Here is a 17,839-nt window from a genome sequence, read left to right on the forward strand (position 1 = left end):
CTCTGTACTCCTGACCTGGTTACACAGCTATAACCTGATTTTTGCATCTAAAATTGGAAACACGAAGCCATTATTGAGCGACGGATACCTGTCGCCCCCGCTGATGGACTCTCTTCGGCTCCTTTTTTGCTTTCTTCGGCGGAGGAACACTTGCCGCGCTGCGTCCCCTGCAGGATGATGTTCAGAGCGTCTATCTGGGCCTCCCTGTTGCGCAGCTCCATCCGGGTTTCCCTCAGCTGCGTCTTCAGTTTGAAGATCTCGCTCAGCTTCTGGGTCACTTCTGCCTGGGAGTCCCTCACCTGCTGCTTCAGCAACGAGATCTCCCCTGACTTTTGACAAACCTGAGAAAGACGACAATGTGACAAATAAGACCATTGTTGAAAACTCTATGGGATTTTGAAATTTTTAATTTTTTTTGGGGAAAAAAGAATGATTCAGAATTGCACTGCAAAACCACACAATCTTTCCAAGTATTTCCAAGGCCTAGATTTAGCACACTTGAAAAAAGACAAAACTAACTTACATGTAACTTTTCAGCAAAATATAGGAGCTTTTTTTATTTAAGTCTATAACTCCTTAATATTGATGAAAAAGTACCAGTTGTAACTTAAATAGTAGAACAAGACATTTCAGCTTATAATATGGAAAGAATGTCATGTTCCACTGGCAGATTATTTTACTTTTTCATCAAAATTAAGGTATTACTGATTTAAAACAAGCTTGCTGAAAAGTTTGTTTTGTCTTATTTCAAGATTACTAAGATTTTTCAACTAGAAAATAGTTCAAAAATACCTTTTGTGGTATATGTTGCATTCCAATGGAAAGTATTGGAGATGATTTTAAAACGTTTCTTCACCACCAAAAAAAAAAAAAAAAAAAATCTGAAAAGTGTGGCATGCACCATACCAGCCTAGACATATTTTCCCCCCCGACACCCACAGTGAAACAGGGTGGCGAAAGCGTCGGAAGTCTTCTTACCTCCCACCGTGTCTCCTCCAGAGTCGGACTGGTCGGCTTCGGCGCGGCCGTGACGTCCCGGCTCGCCTCCCGCTTCAGGCCGTCCAGCTCCTCCTGCAGCCGATTCTTCTCCTGCTGGGCCCTGAACAGCTCCAACTGCATGCTGCGCTGGGAGCGCTGGGCGTGCTGCGAGACCTGACGCAGCTTAGCGGCGTACAGGCGCTTCAGCTCCTCCACCTCCTTCTCCCACAGACGCTGCTTCCCTTCAAACACCTGCAGGTGGCGAGCAGAGCAGATGTCAGCACAGACATAAAAATAAATAATGACGTGACGTTCAGATCGAAAATGAGATTCACCTGAGCGATGGCGCCCTCGCTCTCGTCCAGGTTCCTCCTCATCTGTTTTAGCTCATGTTCTTTTTCCACCAGGCGCTCCTCCAGATCCCGCACCTGGAAGACGGAGCAGCACAAATAACTTAGGGAGGCTGGCAAAAGTAAATACGCCCCTAGAACCTTTTCTTATTTTGTCACGTTACAACGACAAACTTCTGTCTGTTAGAAAAAAAAAAGGATCTATGATAAATATGACATTTTCACACATTTCTTTTTTTTTTTTGTGAACTACGTCAGATTGTCAGATTAGAGAGAGATCATCTGTGAACGTTAATTTTCAGGTCTTCATACAGATTCTGGATATATTTATTCTAAGACATGAACAAGCTGTCCCACGCAGCCTCTAAAAGTTTTTTTTTTTTTTAGTACTTGCTCTATATATGACCTCTCTCATCTGAAGAAAAGCTTCCCCACAAACCCAGGCAGCCATCACCACGTTTCAGGGTACGGAAACATTTGTTCAAGCTTTGCTTTTCCACCAGATGTGTTTTGCACGAAGGAGAAAAGTTGTGTTTTTACACCGTTTGTGGTGGAATTTAAACATGACCTATTTTTTTTTTAACAATCTTTTTTTTTTTGTTGTTGCCACTTTTCCAGAAAGGACGGGTTTGTGGAGTTACTAATAGTTGCTACATGATGCCTCTTGGCTGCGTATGTGATTAATCCTCTCATTCACTAGTCATGTCACGATTGCAGTTGTGCCGTACTTATTCTATTTTCCAATAACAGATTGAACAGTTCTGCTGAAGACGTGCAAGGCTTGTTTTATAACCAAACAATGCACTGAACACGACTTTCTCGCTGGCCTGTCTGCTGAGCTGTCTGTTCTCCAATGTTAGCTAATTCACCTCAGAGATCCTCACCAAACAGCTGCAGTTCAACTGAGATTACACGGTGCTGCAATCCAGGGATTGTTTTGTTTTGGAGGCATCAGATTAAAGGGGGGTAAATACCTGAGCGTGCCACACTTTTCAGGCTTATATTTATAAAAAGAATCTGTAAAAATCGTTTCCCTTTCTCTTCACAATCTATAAAACAAATTACAGCAGCTCAGGAGGTAGTGGTGCGTTCTGTAACTGGGGCAGGTGTGACTACAATGGAGCCAACTACCAACAGTGAATGAGTGAATGACTGAATTTAGAGTAAAGTGATTTAGATTCCTCTGACTTGATGAAGCACTACAGGCCATTTGTCTTAAAGGTTGGTGGCTTTGCCATGAAGCAAAAGTTTCAAATCAGTCATTAAGTTGGGCTCATATTCCCTCACCACGTCCTCCACCGAGAGGGACAGCGTCCATTCATAAGGAGGCGGAGCCTCGCTGCCATAGGGGGTCAGGCGGTTTAGGGTAGCCATGCTTCGGCATGCTACCTCTCCCATAGCCACGCCCCCTGACCCGGCGGCCTTCAGGCCCTGAGAGGTTCGATCTAAGGAGCCGATGGTGTTGATGTGGCCCATGGAAGCGCTGGGGAAAGGAGAGGAGACCACAGAAGCTATCAAAGTCTCGTTACTTTTCACGATCCACACAGTCAGAAAAACAAGGAAAAATCCCAGCTGTGGAACTCAAAGTTCAGCGAAGACATTGATGTAGCAGCCAACCTGATGTGAGACAGATGTGGACGGAACGGAGGGCGGTACGGCGGCAGACTGCTCATGGAGTTATGACCCGAGTCTGACAGGTTGTCATCCTCGTGGCTCATCACTTGCACCGAGGCGATGGCCTGCAAAGTCAGAGTTATACGGTTATTCAGCTTATGTGGAGCACGACTGAAGCCTTTGACAGAAATGATTGAAAATAAAAAGGTGCATCACATCTGTGATCCACATGCCTGGATCTAAAGAGTGATTAATTTGGCAAATCTCTAGCTAACGACAGAAGATGCAAATAAAGCCGGATCAGGATACCTTGTTACCACATGATGTCGGTCCTCCATGACGGGAGGGTGAGGAAGATGAAGAGGAGGTGGAGACTGTTTTGGAGATGTGGCCGTATGCTCTGTGCAGTCCGTTGGAAAGGCCGTGATCCACATCCTCCGACTTGGAGGAGGGGTAGAGGTTTTGCATGGAGCTGAAGTTTTTAGGTGTGACGGGTTTGAATGCAGAAGACCTGAACCGAACCTAAGAAAAAATGGCAAAGTGCAAAGAGGTGTAAGGCGTGAGCGGTAACCTCGCAGCAATAATAGCTGTGTTACGTAACATAAATCACAATGTTCTAATGAAATCAATGCTGCTACACCCTCTGTGTTTTCAGCATTGATCAATTGAGGTGTTTAAAAAAAAAGAGAGAGATTTGATCGCCGCAATAAATTCAGAACTCTGCAAGTGACGGATTTTTCCAATCAGTGCTGCTGAGGTGGATCACATCTGCGACTGATTTATGCTCCTAAAAGGATTCATGGGTGTTGCGTCATACTGCAGGAAATATATGAAAGTGTTACTAATCAATTTATCACAACCCCACGGAGCCTTTTCACTGGCTGTAAATCATTTGTTCAAAGAGTACTTTTATTACTAATCTAATAACACATACGTTTTCCAAAAAACAGTTTAATACAGAACCTTACTAAAGAAATTTCATGCCTTGAATATGTTTACATGCTGTCACACTGCAATCATAAACTTCAGTGTGGTTTGTTGTTATTTTGTGTGATAGATAAAGTGAAAGAAAAATGTAACTTTTAAAAAAAATTTTTTTTTTTTACAAATGAAAATTTCTAATGTATATGTTCAGTCCCCCCTTAATCAAATACCTCTAAATACAATCCTGAGGATAACATGGCCTAGTTAAAGTCTGGATCTAAATCTAACTGGGAGTCCACAGCACGATGTACAAACTCGTCTTTACTAATAGTCGTCAATCAGTGGGATTGAGCTTCATTTGTTTTGCAAAAAGGAATGGGAAAATATTTCACACAAAGGATTTGTCCACAAAACACGGGTTCTGAAAAAGAATAATAATTAAAAATAATTATTATGCAATTAAAAAAAAACCCTGACCAACATATTCTACTTTGAGTTGATACCGAAGTCTTTGCTGCGTTAACTCTACAAAACGTGGGAACAGTTCTAGGTTTGGCTGTAATGCTGGACACCAGGACATAACACAACGGATGCTCATGTAAAGACATCCTTTTTCTTTTTTAAATATACAGCGTCAATTCTCGTACGTTCACCTTTTCGTACTTGCCCCCGCTCGGCAGAGAGTTTTTAGTCAGGTCTATTTCAGTTCCATCTTTACTGTAGACTTTGGCGAAAACGTCATCCACCACCAGGCCTCCGATGACGTCCCTCTTGCCGTCGCCGCTCGGCCCTGCTTTGGGCTCTTTCCTGTTGGCAAGCGCAGGAAGTCAGAAGACGCCTCAACTTAACGTCCCGCAGAGGCATCTGCTGCTCTGTAGCAGAAACCCACCTGGTGATGTTGAGGTAGTTCAGCAGCTCTCTCTGGGTCAGGCCTTTCTTCAGCAGGCCGTTGGTTTGTCTGGGTCTCACCTGAGGCACCGCGCGGTTCCCTTTAGTCGGAGACACATCTGGCTTCTCCACCAGACTTCCTACGCTTCCCATGCCGCAGAGTGAGGAGAGGGGAGAGGAGGGGAAAGGACTGCGGAAGTTTTGGGTGGGACCACGCGTCACGGGAAGAGTTTGGACCGAGGTTGCCATTGATTACGAGAGCCTGAGGGGAGGTAAAGAGATCTGCGAAAGAAGATAAAAACGGGTTGATCGCAAGAATAGGTGGGACTGGCAAAGGAGAACAATTAGACCTTGATGATGTCTTGGTTCAAAGATAGCATCATGAACCTCCTGCTGAGGCATGCTTGGCTTCTTCGGAAACAAATTATATGCCTTGTGTTTGATGATTCAGAACATTACAGAGCTACAGGAGAAGATTATAATCAGTAAAGGAGAGACAAACAGAAATCTGTTAAGGAAAGAGCATCTCATACAAAACTACGAACCTGTTATTAGATTCTAAAACGTTCTCAGCCAGAGATTGAAATCACTCAATTTTCCCTTGTTTACCTTCGACTTAGTTTGACCAGCAGATCAAATACTTAGGATTCAGGAAATTTCCAGTTCATTTCAATGCATAAAACTAAGAACAATCTGCATTTCCAGTTTTTGAACACACAACTAATGGAGTCCGTCAAAATCTGAAATAGCCAGACATAACCTTAAAGACATGACCTTATAATCCAATATGGCTGCCACATATTATCTGCACTTACTTTACGAAATCAATCTAGCAGACATTACTGTGCAAAGTCTATTTGTGATCGTGTTTAATGTCCAAATTCAGAGAAATATTTCTTGGCATGCTAAGCTCAACAATTAGCTCACAGTTTTTCTTTGTCTTGCAAAGTTTCTTCTAAAGGTGACAAATCTCTATAATCATTTTTTCCTCTTTCCAAACTGTTGCTCACCTTTGCTTTTGTATAGACGGTTGTCAAACCAGCATGAAACTGCAGATCTCTGAAAAGGACATGGCAGCCTACAACAACAATGGCACTTTTTCAGTGTTTCTTTTTGGAGCCTGTGTGTTTCGCTCGGCGCTGCTACCATTGAACTTTAGCAATGGACCAAAAAAAAGATTCAAGTATAAGAGATTTAAAGAAAATGCTCAGAAAAATGTGAGTTACAACTTTCTGTGGAGAATAATTAGGAATGTTCAAGGTGAGGCATTCTTTCTTTGCATGTTTAACTTCCATTTAACGGGACATTAAAAGAACATTCATGTCCGGCTGCATGGAGCAACACGCCTGACGTTGTGCACTGCCAGTCAGCAGGCTGAAAGGAGGGTGCTATACTTTCTCTTAAAAAAAAAAAAATTAAATTTTTGTAGATGTTTTTAGCCACGCAGCACACAGAGTTCCAGTGTAAAAATCTAAGGAGTGACAACAATCACACTTGTCAAATGATGCTTCTTTATGTATGGCTAACTTTAAGCTCTATCGCTGCTAAGAAGCCAAACCAATATGAGCTTGTTAGATGTGTGTTACTCTGTTAAACAACAGTAAATTCAAGGTGCAGTTCTTTTCCATAATTTATTTGAGTCTATGTATCACAATTCCAATAAGCATTTTGCCACATAAATACCTCTAATCGGCATTCTACAACATTTACAGCTCTAGCGATGATTGTAAATGTTAGCAAACACGACAAATGTGCAAGTTCGCAAAGCAGTGGAGGTACTTTAAAGCAAGCTGAAGCTTATGACACGCAATAACAATGAAACAAACATTATTCCTTCTTTCTCTGCTGAAATAAACTCCTCTGCTTACCCCACTGATAGTATGTGTGGACGTCTGTCCCCAGAGGACAGAGGTGAGCTGACATACGTTTCCTCAGCTGTGTTTGTCTCTGCAGTCAGCTGTCTCACAGCACAACAACATCCACTCAGTAGGACCAACCCACACATCCTGACCGCCATGCAAATGCCATGATGGAAGAACAATAAATGCAAATATCTCCTTTACACAGACACAGGATATCAAACAAGGTTGAGGTAGCTGCAGTACTTGACGAGCCTTTCTTTACCTGAAGCAAATCAAAAGGGCACAGGATCATGTGAGGTAGCGGCGCTGCAGGGTCATGTTGTTGTTGTTTTTTGTAATGACAAATCTGTTACGTAACTCGGATCCAACTGGGTTACTACAACTCATTTTCTCCCCCAAAGGACCCAAACCTCGCATTTTAATCAAGTTCTGAAGCACAGTTTCCTAAAGTCTCTGGGAAAAAAAACCCAAAAATAAAATCACAGATAAGCCATTCAGTGTGTCTCAAGATGTCGAGCTCAGCATCAGAAAAGCTCCAGCTCAGTGTTAACATTTTGTAAGCAAACAATGAGCAATTTCTGCTGAATTTTTATGAAACTGAACCAGCTGCCAAGCGATTCAAACACCCACCTGAAAGCCCTAAGAGCCTCTTCACCCCCCCACACACCATGCATTGTTTCCTCCCGTCACCCCTCTGTGTCCTCTCACTTTCTGATCACCCACACATCCCCTCCTTCCCTTCTTTTCAGTCAACCTCATTAAGGTGCACTATTGATTTTATCCTTTTGACTCTCTCTGTTCCCGTGCATAAACACAGCCAGCAGTCATAAACTACCGGAGACCATAAAACACGCACTGGCATACAGCTCTATTTCCGACTATAAATACGACTGAGGGGGAAACAAAGGTCTCCGTTCAGGTTCAGCCCGCTGGTTAGACGCCCAGAGTGCAACTGTGGCGCAGACTGTGCTGCGTCCTCTTCCCTCAGCCTTGGGTTAGTTCCCCAATTCTGGGGGCAAAAGTGTAGAGACATTGTTTTTGGAGGTTGAGGAGAAAACTAGTCTCTTCTTTAGTTTTTATTTAGATTTTTTCAACCACTTTTTCTGTATGCTTTACAGAAAAACCTTTGTCCGTGTCGCCAGTGAGTGGCTTCGTCCTAATCCTGCTAAAAAAAGTTATCAGCGCCAAAACTATCTGTGTTTTCTGTTCACAGGTACAAACTTTCCGAGACAATGGTAGCAAATTTTTACCTATGGGGTCAATTTCGGTCTCGGAGGCCTTAAAAAGCTTTTTTATGTAAGAAAAATGCACTTTAAATTTCTCACTTTCTTTTAAACATAATTGACAAGCATATGCGGATTTATTTGTCTTTCGTCCGTTCAAAATATTTACAATTTGTGGCTGTAAAATTGTTTATGTGGCACTGAATTCAGAAAATAAGTGTGCATTTTACTCTAAAGGCTGTATCTTTGCAAAGCAAATGTAGCAGAAAAGTTTGGAACAAGAATGGGGGAGAAGGACATGAGGCAAATGTTCAAAAATCGAGCTTGTAACTTTGGACTTTGCACCCATGTGTGCTGTGTAGTCGTTTCACACAGTAATAAGCACTAAGTGGGATTCTTATATTCAGATGCTTTGTTGGAATCGTATTGTAACCAAATATTTTATTTCCTGCATAAAAGACGTAAACAAAAATAGAAAATGAAAAGCCCTTCTGATACTTGGAAACCAGAAAGTAGATCACGGCCAATACTTTAATCTCGAACCTCTAAAAGACGGTCAAGGACGCTTAGGCAGTTTTCTCTGTGCATCAAAGATCATAAGTGGGCTCATCCCAAGCAACGAGCGGACCGTCCTGCTGCCCGCCTGAAGGCACTTTGGCTGAGTGAACACAATCTAACACTAACAACACACTCGCTGGTCCACTCTTTCGTACACAAAGCTCCTGTTTAGGATCCACTCTGGTTATCTTCTCCTCTCACTTGCAGCACAATTTACTTTTATTGAGCACCTCACACTGCTGGCCAGGACAGTTATAACAATTATGTAAATGGTTAAAATAGGCAGTGAGAGAGAGAGAGAGAGAGAGAGAGAGAGAGCTGTGCAAAGACAACTTCAGCCCACTCTATTCAGGGCTCTCAGCCAGGCCCAGATCAAAGCAGCCCAAGCTGCTCATGTTTATATTCATGAGGTACCATTTCCTCCCCAATATGAAACTTTCCACTGAAGCATCCGGCTACTAATAAGCCAGTAAAATAAAGACCAAACATCATAATCAATGATAATGTTTATAATAGAATATTGTACGACACTAAGGGAGAACAAGCGCCCTTTTATTTTATTTTTTTGGTGCAGCTGATTTATCAAATCCTTTTGTGTCCAAGTAAGACGTGCTAAAAGTAAGTGTGGCCAGATCTCGCTGAGTGTGCACGAATCAATGCATTTGATTTCACGTAAATAAATAATGAGCGTGAAAAGCCTAATCGGTCAAGGTCAGGTGTGGTATTCTTAGTCTCATTTCTTTACTAAGTCTGTTCGTTCTATAAAACGCACCCAAGAAGCCAATCGATGCTCGACGGGAAGTTGAGCTCGGAGCCGAGGCGGATCCAGGCGAAGCTATATTCGTATTGGATACGGACAGAGCGGCAATCCATTTAGGCTGCGGCCACAAATCCAGCGGGACTGAATAAATCTCGCATCCCGGTTGTTTTTCCGTAATTGCCTTCAAGTTTACGGGCCCAGAGTAAACCCGGAGACGAAGCAAGATTTACAGCCACGGACCAGACCAGACGAGGCCCCCTCCCCCCGAGATGCAACACACCTCCTTAAATCTCTCACACACGTGCACAGATCAAAGCAATGCCGGCCTTGAACAGCTACAGTCTAATTGAAAAGTGTTGTGTGTTTGTGTTTTTATTCATTCTTCTTTTAGAGCTCTGCTGAGCTGGTTTGGAAATGAGAGGAGCTTTTCGAACCGTGTACTTTTCCTTCCATCCATCCATTTCCTGTCCCTAATGGGGTCAGGAGAGTTGCTGGTTCCAATCTCCAGCTGCGTTCCCTCCAGCTGCGTTCGGGGCGAGAGGCGGGGTTCACCGTGGACAGGTCGCCAGTCTGTCGCAGGGCAACACAGAGACATACAAGACAAACAACCATTCACACACACAGTCACACCTAGGGAGAATTTAGAGAAACCAATTAACCTGACAGTCAAGTTTTTGGACTGTGGGAGGAAGTCGGAGAACCTGGAGAGAACCCACCATGCACAGGGAGAACATGCAAACTCCATGCAGAAAGACCCGGGGCCGGGAATCGAACCCAGGACCTTCTTGCTGCAAGGCAACAGCTCTACCAACTGCACCACTGTGCAGTCCTACTTTTCCTTCCATCTGCTGAAAAATATGTTTCAAACTAAAAAGTTTTGTTGAAATCCTGAACAGATGTCAGCGACTGCAACTCCTCTCCAAAGCTGCAAAATCACCAATTATAAGAAGAACAAAGCCCTGAGGCTTGGGCTTGCTGAGGGCTTCAAGGGCCGTCTCTTTATATATTGTAACCAGGTCTCTCACAGTGAAAGAAAGCCTTTCATTGAAACACTTCAGTGTGAAGAGGGAACATTAAAAGCCTCGTGGACAACCGGTTTAGTACCGGGACTCAGACAGAGGGACGGACGTAGAAACTAAATTCCAGAGATGCCTGATGGGAGTACAAGCTGTGGCTCGTCGGTTTGTAATGCTCGAAATACTCGCAGTCCCACGGAGGAGCTGGTCACTCAGCACCATCCTGATGAAAAGAGTATTTACAGTTAGCAGCACCTGATCCTGCGTCCCACTGCCTCGGCACTCCCTCCCTCTATTCTCCGAGCGCGCGATCAAAGTTTGTTTACGACTAGGATACTTCTCGAGCTACAGCTAATGCTCCCACACAGCAGTGCTCGATATTGCATTACATAAGCTCGATGAAAAGCCCGGCCGGTTCACTGGGTTTTCACAGCTGGTGGTTGTGGAAAACACCAGTGTGTTGTTACCAAATTTCAAACTGGCAAAATACAGAAATGCACCAAATGTGACTGGATCGCCACCACTAATGCAAATGCTGAACTCGTTAAGCTTAGAGGTGATGAGCTAATATTGACAGCAGCCAGCAAGGGAAGCTTACTCTTCATCTTGTTTTCACCATTTTCAGATCATTCATGAAGAACAAATTAAGCTGGAACTAATTAATTGTATAAAATGAGCATTTAAAGTAATAGAACTCCATGGCATGATGCTGCCACCGCCATGCTTGACAGTTCTTGTGTTTTAAAGTCTCACCGCAACTCCTCCAGATGCACTTATTTTACATATTAGCAATGGAAATATTTCTTTAAATATGTGTGAGCCCACCTTATTGGATGATCGGTCAATATTAATGTGGTACGTCAAACCTAAAAGTCATCATAACCTCCACTTCAGATGAAAACTAGCGACATGAGCCCGTTATTAATACACGAGGAAAATGTTTTTAACTATTGATTGATACTGTTGTTAGGTTTTTAACTTTCCTACTCAAAGAATGGTGAAACATGTTGTATTGTGGTACTCTGTTAAAGAAAAACAATCAAAAGATTTCCAAAGGAAAACCTACATGTTAGGAATCGTCTGGTACAGGTTTCTATAAAATAAGAGCAAGTAAAACTTTCCTTTGATGTGACTGAGCCTTAAGCGCCTGAGCAGGTTAAGCTATGCCAGAGGCCATATCAAGACGGATCTTCACTACATTTAAGATAAAGGAGAGCTCCACTGCGTTACTATACATGTCAAGATGCAAGGAGAGGAAGTGTCTGTGGCTGCAGGGCATGGCAGCCCCAGACGAGAGCTGTTTGTAATTGTTAGCAGGTTATTTATTATGGAAAGGAGGGGATCAGGCAGACTTTGTTTCTCTTAGCAAATCCTGAGGCCACAGAAGAGAAACATGTTGAAATCGGGGTCATTAAGTGCTGCTTCTTCTGACATTTATCACCGTGTATCAGTGAAGCGAGGCTGGATTCAAGTTAAACTTAAATGCGGAGTAATTTGTCAAAGCTTTTCCGTAAATTCTTGCCGCGCGTTTGCCGGACTGCGAGGAGACAGAACGTTCTGCGTTCCCTGAAAGGTCAACTTGAGAGGACAAGGAGCGCTGCAGTGTGACGTGGGTCATAATTCAGTGGCGGCTGGACACGATGGCGATACGACTGCCGGGGCAGTGTTCAGCCTCACACTGTCTCTATTGATGACGACTGCTCCAGACTTTATGGAGGTTGAAGGTTATATTTAGTCAGAGCTGCAGATACAGGGTGCCTTTCAGTAGACAGACAAAGCAGAGACTTCACTCTGGAAGTTCTGACTATACTACGCAATTATAGCCACTTATTCCTCATTACCACCGGACTGTACGTTCCCATGTTACAGGAATAAGGCTGAATTTCTAGTTTACCAGAAAACAAGTTAGGGTCAGATTTTTCATGCGCAAATGTCTGAATTTATTCAGTATTTTTCAAAGACAAGAACACTTTCAACAGTCTGTTAAAGACAAATGGAAATTTGTCCAAAAGTCTGCTGTGTACCTCAGTAAAAAAAAAAGTGTAGCGAGTAAAATAAAAAAATAAAAAAATAAAAACAATCAAATCAAAAAAGTGTAAGTATATTTTAAAATAACAACTGAATAAGGACGCTGCAGGTTTTGCATCAAACAAGTAGAAATCTGCTAATCAGTAATTATTACCTGATAATTTCTGCATCAATTAAAGATTGTCATTAATTTCAAAACTCAGTTTAATGGCATTGAAGTCAATATATCTTAAATTTGAAAATGTGAAAAAGTGTCTGCATTGTAGCCCTGTTAGAAAATGAGTAAGAAAGATTAACTTTCATTAAAAATAATCAGGACAAAAAGCCAAGGCAATCAGCCACCAGCTGGATTATTCTTGATAATCAAAATAAAATGTTTTGGTCTTGTCTGAACTTACAAGTAAAATATATTGAAGAAAAGAGAAAGCCAAACAAATATAACCCCTGGGGAACAGTGAAGTTCCTCACTAATGAGAGGAAGTGAGGATTTTTAAAATTTACTAAAGGGAATATGTCAGACTGTTTTTGTCTTTTTGTTATTAGTACCTTACAAAAAGCACCATTGATTACTTGTGTATGAATGCTGCCGGAGAAATGATCTAACTTGCTCTCCCTTACTTTTATAGATTTCATAGATAACACATTGCCTTACTCTTTAAACCAGCTGTCAAGCTTTCCAATGTCATAGAGCAGTTGAGGTGGGTTTCCTCATCAGGGACGTTGGAACTGTATATTTAGGCTTTTACAGCCGTGTTGACTGGACAGTATTGTATTTCTGCCCAGCATTCAATTACTGGTTCTGATTAGAGCAGCCAGAGGTTATCTGGAGCGGCTGGTTTCACTGCGGCTTCATGAATCCTCATTGATCTGGATCTGACTGATGTTACATAAGACAGCACCCAGGGGAGAGCACATTCACAGGGCCTCCTCTTTAACCTAAATCGATTGCCAGGGTTTGTCTGGACATGTTCTTTTTAAATCATTAAAAACAATCCTGCTATATTGCCCCTTTAGAAATTAAATCTGTGAAAACACAATATTCTATTTCCACACCACAAGTTTGTCGAGTGCGACAGCTCAGAGGAATAATCGCAAACGTTGTATAGATTAATCCCGGCGCTGATCCCTCTTTCAGGACGCGAGTTCAGCAAGTGGGTTTGTTCGTGTGCATGTGTGAGATAAAAAGAGATTAGTGCAAGCATATGGATATGGGCCCGACCTCTGTGTTGTTTTCAGTGAAATCCCTTTGCCCTCTAGTCGTTTCGCACACACGCACGGATACCAAGGTGAAAAATACGCCTTGGTGATGTAAAATTGGGGAGGTTTTGCTGTCTTGTGTAAGTCAAGGGTGATTTATTTAAGAAATAGGCTCAAAGAGTTACTCATCATAACCTTTAATATATTGATAACTGCCAATATTGATCAGAAGTAAAATTACATTCGAATGACATCTTGTTAGATGTCATTTCCCTGCCTTACCCCATTGAATACACGCAAATCTTTCAACATTCAAATGAGTCCCACCTTTTCCACCGCAGCTCAGCCAGGACGAAGCTGCAGGCCTACAAGCAGTTCTGTTCAAACATTGCGATGCTGCACTGTGCATTGCACAATGGCAGGAGGTATGATGTTGGGATTAGTAAAACCAGTTGTGAAGACAAAACAGACAGAAGATCAACATTGCAAAGTTGACTTTAAGGTTGAATGGGTTTTGGATGCTACTCTCTGCTACATTACCCCGGTTGATTGATAATCCGTTCAATTAAGCTGTCAATCCTTGTTATTAAGAGCTAATAAAGTTCAAGTGAAAGATAAAAATGTCTCTCCCAGTTAAAATGCCAGACATAAGCCGCGCTTCTAATCATAGTTTGGCTGGTGATGCAACTTATAGTCAGGTGCGACTTATATGTAGCTATTTTCCTCCCCGTGAGGCATTTTGTGACTGATGTGTTAAATATCAATTCATACTGACGGACATGAACCACAGATTAAGCATGGCCATCGGCAGCCGGAGGAAAGCTAATTGTGGGCCGAAAGCCAGAGCCAGTGGGTCGACTCCAAAGAACGTGTTGTTGGTGTTCTGACAGTCTGGGTCGCATTGTCAGGTTTACCTACAAGAGCCCGTCTAGATGGCTACGTTGATCTGTTGATGTTTGTGATTGGTCCACGCCCAAGTATTTGCCAAGGAGGTGAATATGAATTACTTTGCAGACAGACCTTCTTGGTGTTGCAACTAAACCGCCTCCCTGTCACCCCGGATTTACACTGGATGCGTCGTCTCTTTTTCCCTCTTCATGACTCAGTTTTCAACTGATGCAACTTATAATCCAGGAAATACTGTAATCAGTCTTTAGTCTGCAACTCAGTTAAAGGGATAGTTTAAGATTTGCAAAGTGTGGTTCTGTTGAAAGACTATGTTCACATAGTCATGTAGCTCTACTTGGTGTTGTAGTTAAACAAAGCGTTAACATTTTAGGTTAATGCTCTTAGTTAAATTTTATACCGGCTTACTTCTATATTAGATAGCTACCCCTGCTGGAAACACATGTTTTGTGCTCAGTGTTTCATAACCTGAGTACTCCCCCCTGATGCCATTTCCCATATAAAAAACCATTGGCTTCTCTGTAGATAATCAACATAGCAGTGGCTTAGAGGTTCATCAAATAAAGTTGACATAAACCACCACAGTTACTGAGACTGGACCTGTTTTAAGTCTGAATCTGGACTTCCATTCAGAACTACCTCTTTAAGGTAGAAATAAACGAGCTATGATGTCACTAACTCCTTATCTTGACCTTTGAACTAATAAACCCCCCCCCAAAAAAACGCATTATGTTTACTTAAACTGAGGAGGGTCTAACAGGTAGTGTGCAGGAGCTAAATCACCTACACAACTTTAATTTGTATAATTTAATCATATATGATTAAAATTAATAAAAATATAAGGGTGGATTTTTTTTATACTGTTTGGAAAATAATATGAACATGAATTTACAAGATTAGATTCAAGCCACTAATGTATTAATAGAATTTTATTAGGACATGTATGTAGTTGACAAAGGCGCATATATCAGATTCAGACTTGGTGTCTGTTGATGCTCCATCCTAAATACCTCAGATCAGTATCACAAAACATCTTCAGTAAGTAAAAGGCTGCAAGCTGGTAACTAAGATCCTGCACCATGTACAAAGGATTTTTAACACCAAAAAAGGATTTCCACCACTGTGTGCGTTGTGTTTATAACAGAGCATTTGTGTCTAGAATCACACTAACTTTTGGTTGTTTTGTGTTTTTTTTTGTGTGTTTTTTTTGTGCAATAAATAAAAGCAACACCATGCTGAAAATTCTCCCTACGTAGCTTTACAGGAATTTGTGAGAAAAGCAAACAGCCAAATGTCATTCTGTGCACCTTGTTAGTAGGCGAAGCCTGCAAAGTGTTTGCCAGCTGCTGCTATCAGCAGAGCTGAACTTCAGCGAGAGCCATGTGAGGGAAACACACATTCCTTGCATTCCTCACGGGGTAATTATTAACGTACCATCACACAACGCATGTCGACCTGACGACTTCTGATAACGCTCAAAAGGAACGATTAGCTCTGCTGCGGGACCTGATGTGAGGCAAGACAACCTTTTTATTCATTTTCCAAAGCTCATTAATTCCCACGAGAACCTCCTTGAGAACAATGTAATGACTGATCATTTAGCCTCATAATCACAGTGTTGGTCAAATCGGTGGTAAACTGAGCCAATAAAGACCAAGAGCACAAGAAAGCCAGCGTCTTATTAAATTCTTGACAGCCTGTGGGGGTTCATTTAAAGCACAGACCTCTTTGTTTCCTGGAGCGCTACATGTGAGACTCACCGCTCTGAGATTACACAGCTTCCCACATCGATCCATAACGTTCAGGGAACAGATTTCCCTGAACGTCTCCACTGACTGTCCATGCATCCATCCAATCACCGCCGATAAGCCCACACTCAGCACAAACTGGACAGGGCTGAACATTGATTAGGATTCAGCAGCAGAGATTGGATGCATTTAAAAGAAAATAATGCTTTCCAGGTCAGATGTAAATGAAAGAGAATACATCGGATGTTTTACTGATTACAAACCAGGCAGCTTTTGTTTGATCGCAACGTAACAAGGAGGAAACAATCAGGCAGCGCGTCAAATGGTAAATGCAGACAATGACGATCAGCACTTTTCTTCCACCTCTAGTTTCAGTGTAAACACAAAGATTGTTTGTTGTTCCTCGGACAATCAGCTTGTTCAGCCAGAACAGTTTCAGTCAGGCTGCGTCGAGTTAACAAATCCAATAAAGGAAGGAGAAATTCCAGTGAAATGTTCCTGGCGGTTTGTCTTGAAGTCAGCTTAATAAAATTATTGCGTGGAAGGAAAATAAAAAAAACAACTTCAATAGTCCTCAGGGGGAAATCCAGGACCAAAAATAGACCAGAAGGATTAATATTAAATACACAAGGGAAAAACAACTAAGTGAAAAAAAAAAAACGTGTGGACATCGGCTGGTGCCAAGCAAAATAAAAAGTTACTAACAAATTCCCCCAAACTATCCCTGCAATCAGATGCCAGAGAAAGTGAGAGTAATATCTGACTGTATGAAGGGTTGAGTATGGTAGTGCTGCCCCTCCTCCACCTGTTGCTGTACACACCGCAAAACTGGCTGCAAAAGAGCTGCTACACTTTGAGCTCACTTAGAAGGAAAAACAAACTCACCTGTAAGGAAACATTTCCAGACAAAAACAACATAGAAAGTCACAGTGTGAAAATGAAAGGAGTGCCATCTGTCACTCTTATTAACACAGGTTCAAACGTAAGGTTCGGAAGATATGAGCGGCATGTTTATTAAGCAGCCAACAAATTAATCAGCAAATAGTTTGTTTTACTCGTGTTAGTAGAATCGATAATAAATATTTCTACTAAGGTTTATGCACATAAAGCAAAATTACAAAAAATAAGTCTCGTAGGTTGCATTATTATGCATGTGATAATCATTATATCATGGCATGGTAGGATCGAATGAAGCTTTTTACTTTTACATTAAACTTAAAGAACTTAAATTGTGAAATGCATTTTGTGCATCAACGAAACAAAACGTTTCCATGCCTTTAAACTCTTATTCTGGTCCTTCACTTGTTTAGTAGAACAAATACTTAAGGAACTTGTTACAAAACAATCCTGAAGCTCTAATGTACGCAAAACATACAGTAATTATATAACTATTTTCCTCTACGTACATCGGAAGAAATTCACATGTGGATGCGTCAAAGTTTCCCTCAAAGAGCACATAGATGAGACTCAGATTGCAATCTCTGTAATTGCAGAGATTGCAAACCTCAGATCGCTTCACACCATCTGAATATGTCTAAAAAGAATAAGTTTCTACCTGTGTTTGTCTGCCGGAGATTTCACCTCTCCTCCCCTGATCTCATCCTCCTTGAACTTCTCGGTACTTCTGACTCACCCTCGCACTAAAGATGATCAAACCACACGGCTTCCTGTTTCTCGGTGTTCCACGGCGAATATATGTCTAGAAAGAATAAGTTTCTACCTGTGTTTGTCTGCCGGAGATTTTCCTCCTGATCTCACTCCTTCACTTCTCAGATTCACCTCTAAAG

At 41.9% G+C, this 17,839-nt stretch overlaps 1 protein-coding gene across 2 annotated transcripts in view; it reads right to left on the reverse strand.

The window, feature by feature from the left end:
* n4bp3 (NEDD4 binding protein 3) overlaps positions 1–17,839 on the reverse strand; it is a 29,835-nt gene that overhangs the window by 2,795 nt on the left and 9,201 nt on the right. Inside the window, exons 1-9 of one of the 2 annotated variants that reach the window (XM_044127296.1) lie at positions 17,608–17,719; positions 4,756–5,036; positions 4,520–4,673; positions 3,252–3,464; positions 2,946–3,067; positions 2,616–2,811; positions 1,314–1,406; positions 979–1,230; positions 89–341 (exon numbers count right to left, since the gene is read on the reverse strand). In XM_044127296.1, coding sequence (XP_043983231.1) covers positions 89–341; positions 979–1,230; positions 1,314–1,406; positions 2,616–2,811; positions 2,946–3,067; positions 3,252–3,464; positions 4,520–4,673; positions 4,756–5,003 — 1,531 coding nt within the window. In that variant the 5' untranslated portion in view covers positions 5,004–5,036; positions 17,608–17,719. Of the gene's footprint in view, positions 1–88; positions 342–978; positions 1,231–1,313; positions 1,407–2,615; positions 2,812–2,945; positions 3,068–3,251; positions 3,465–4,519; positions 4,674–4,755; positions 5,037–17,607; positions 17,720–17,839 lie in introns of those variants that run through there. The other variant, XM_044127295.1, reaches the window with a different exon arrangement.

The sequence above is a fragment of the Gambusia affinis genome, linkage group LG09 (assembly GCF_019740435.1).
Source record: "Gambusia affinis linkage group LG09, SWU_Gaff_1.0, whole genome shotgun sequence".
Classification (NCBI taxonomy): domain Eukaryota; kingdom Metazoa; phylum Chordata; class Actinopteri; order Cyprinodontiformes; family Poeciliidae; genus Gambusia; species Gambusia affinis.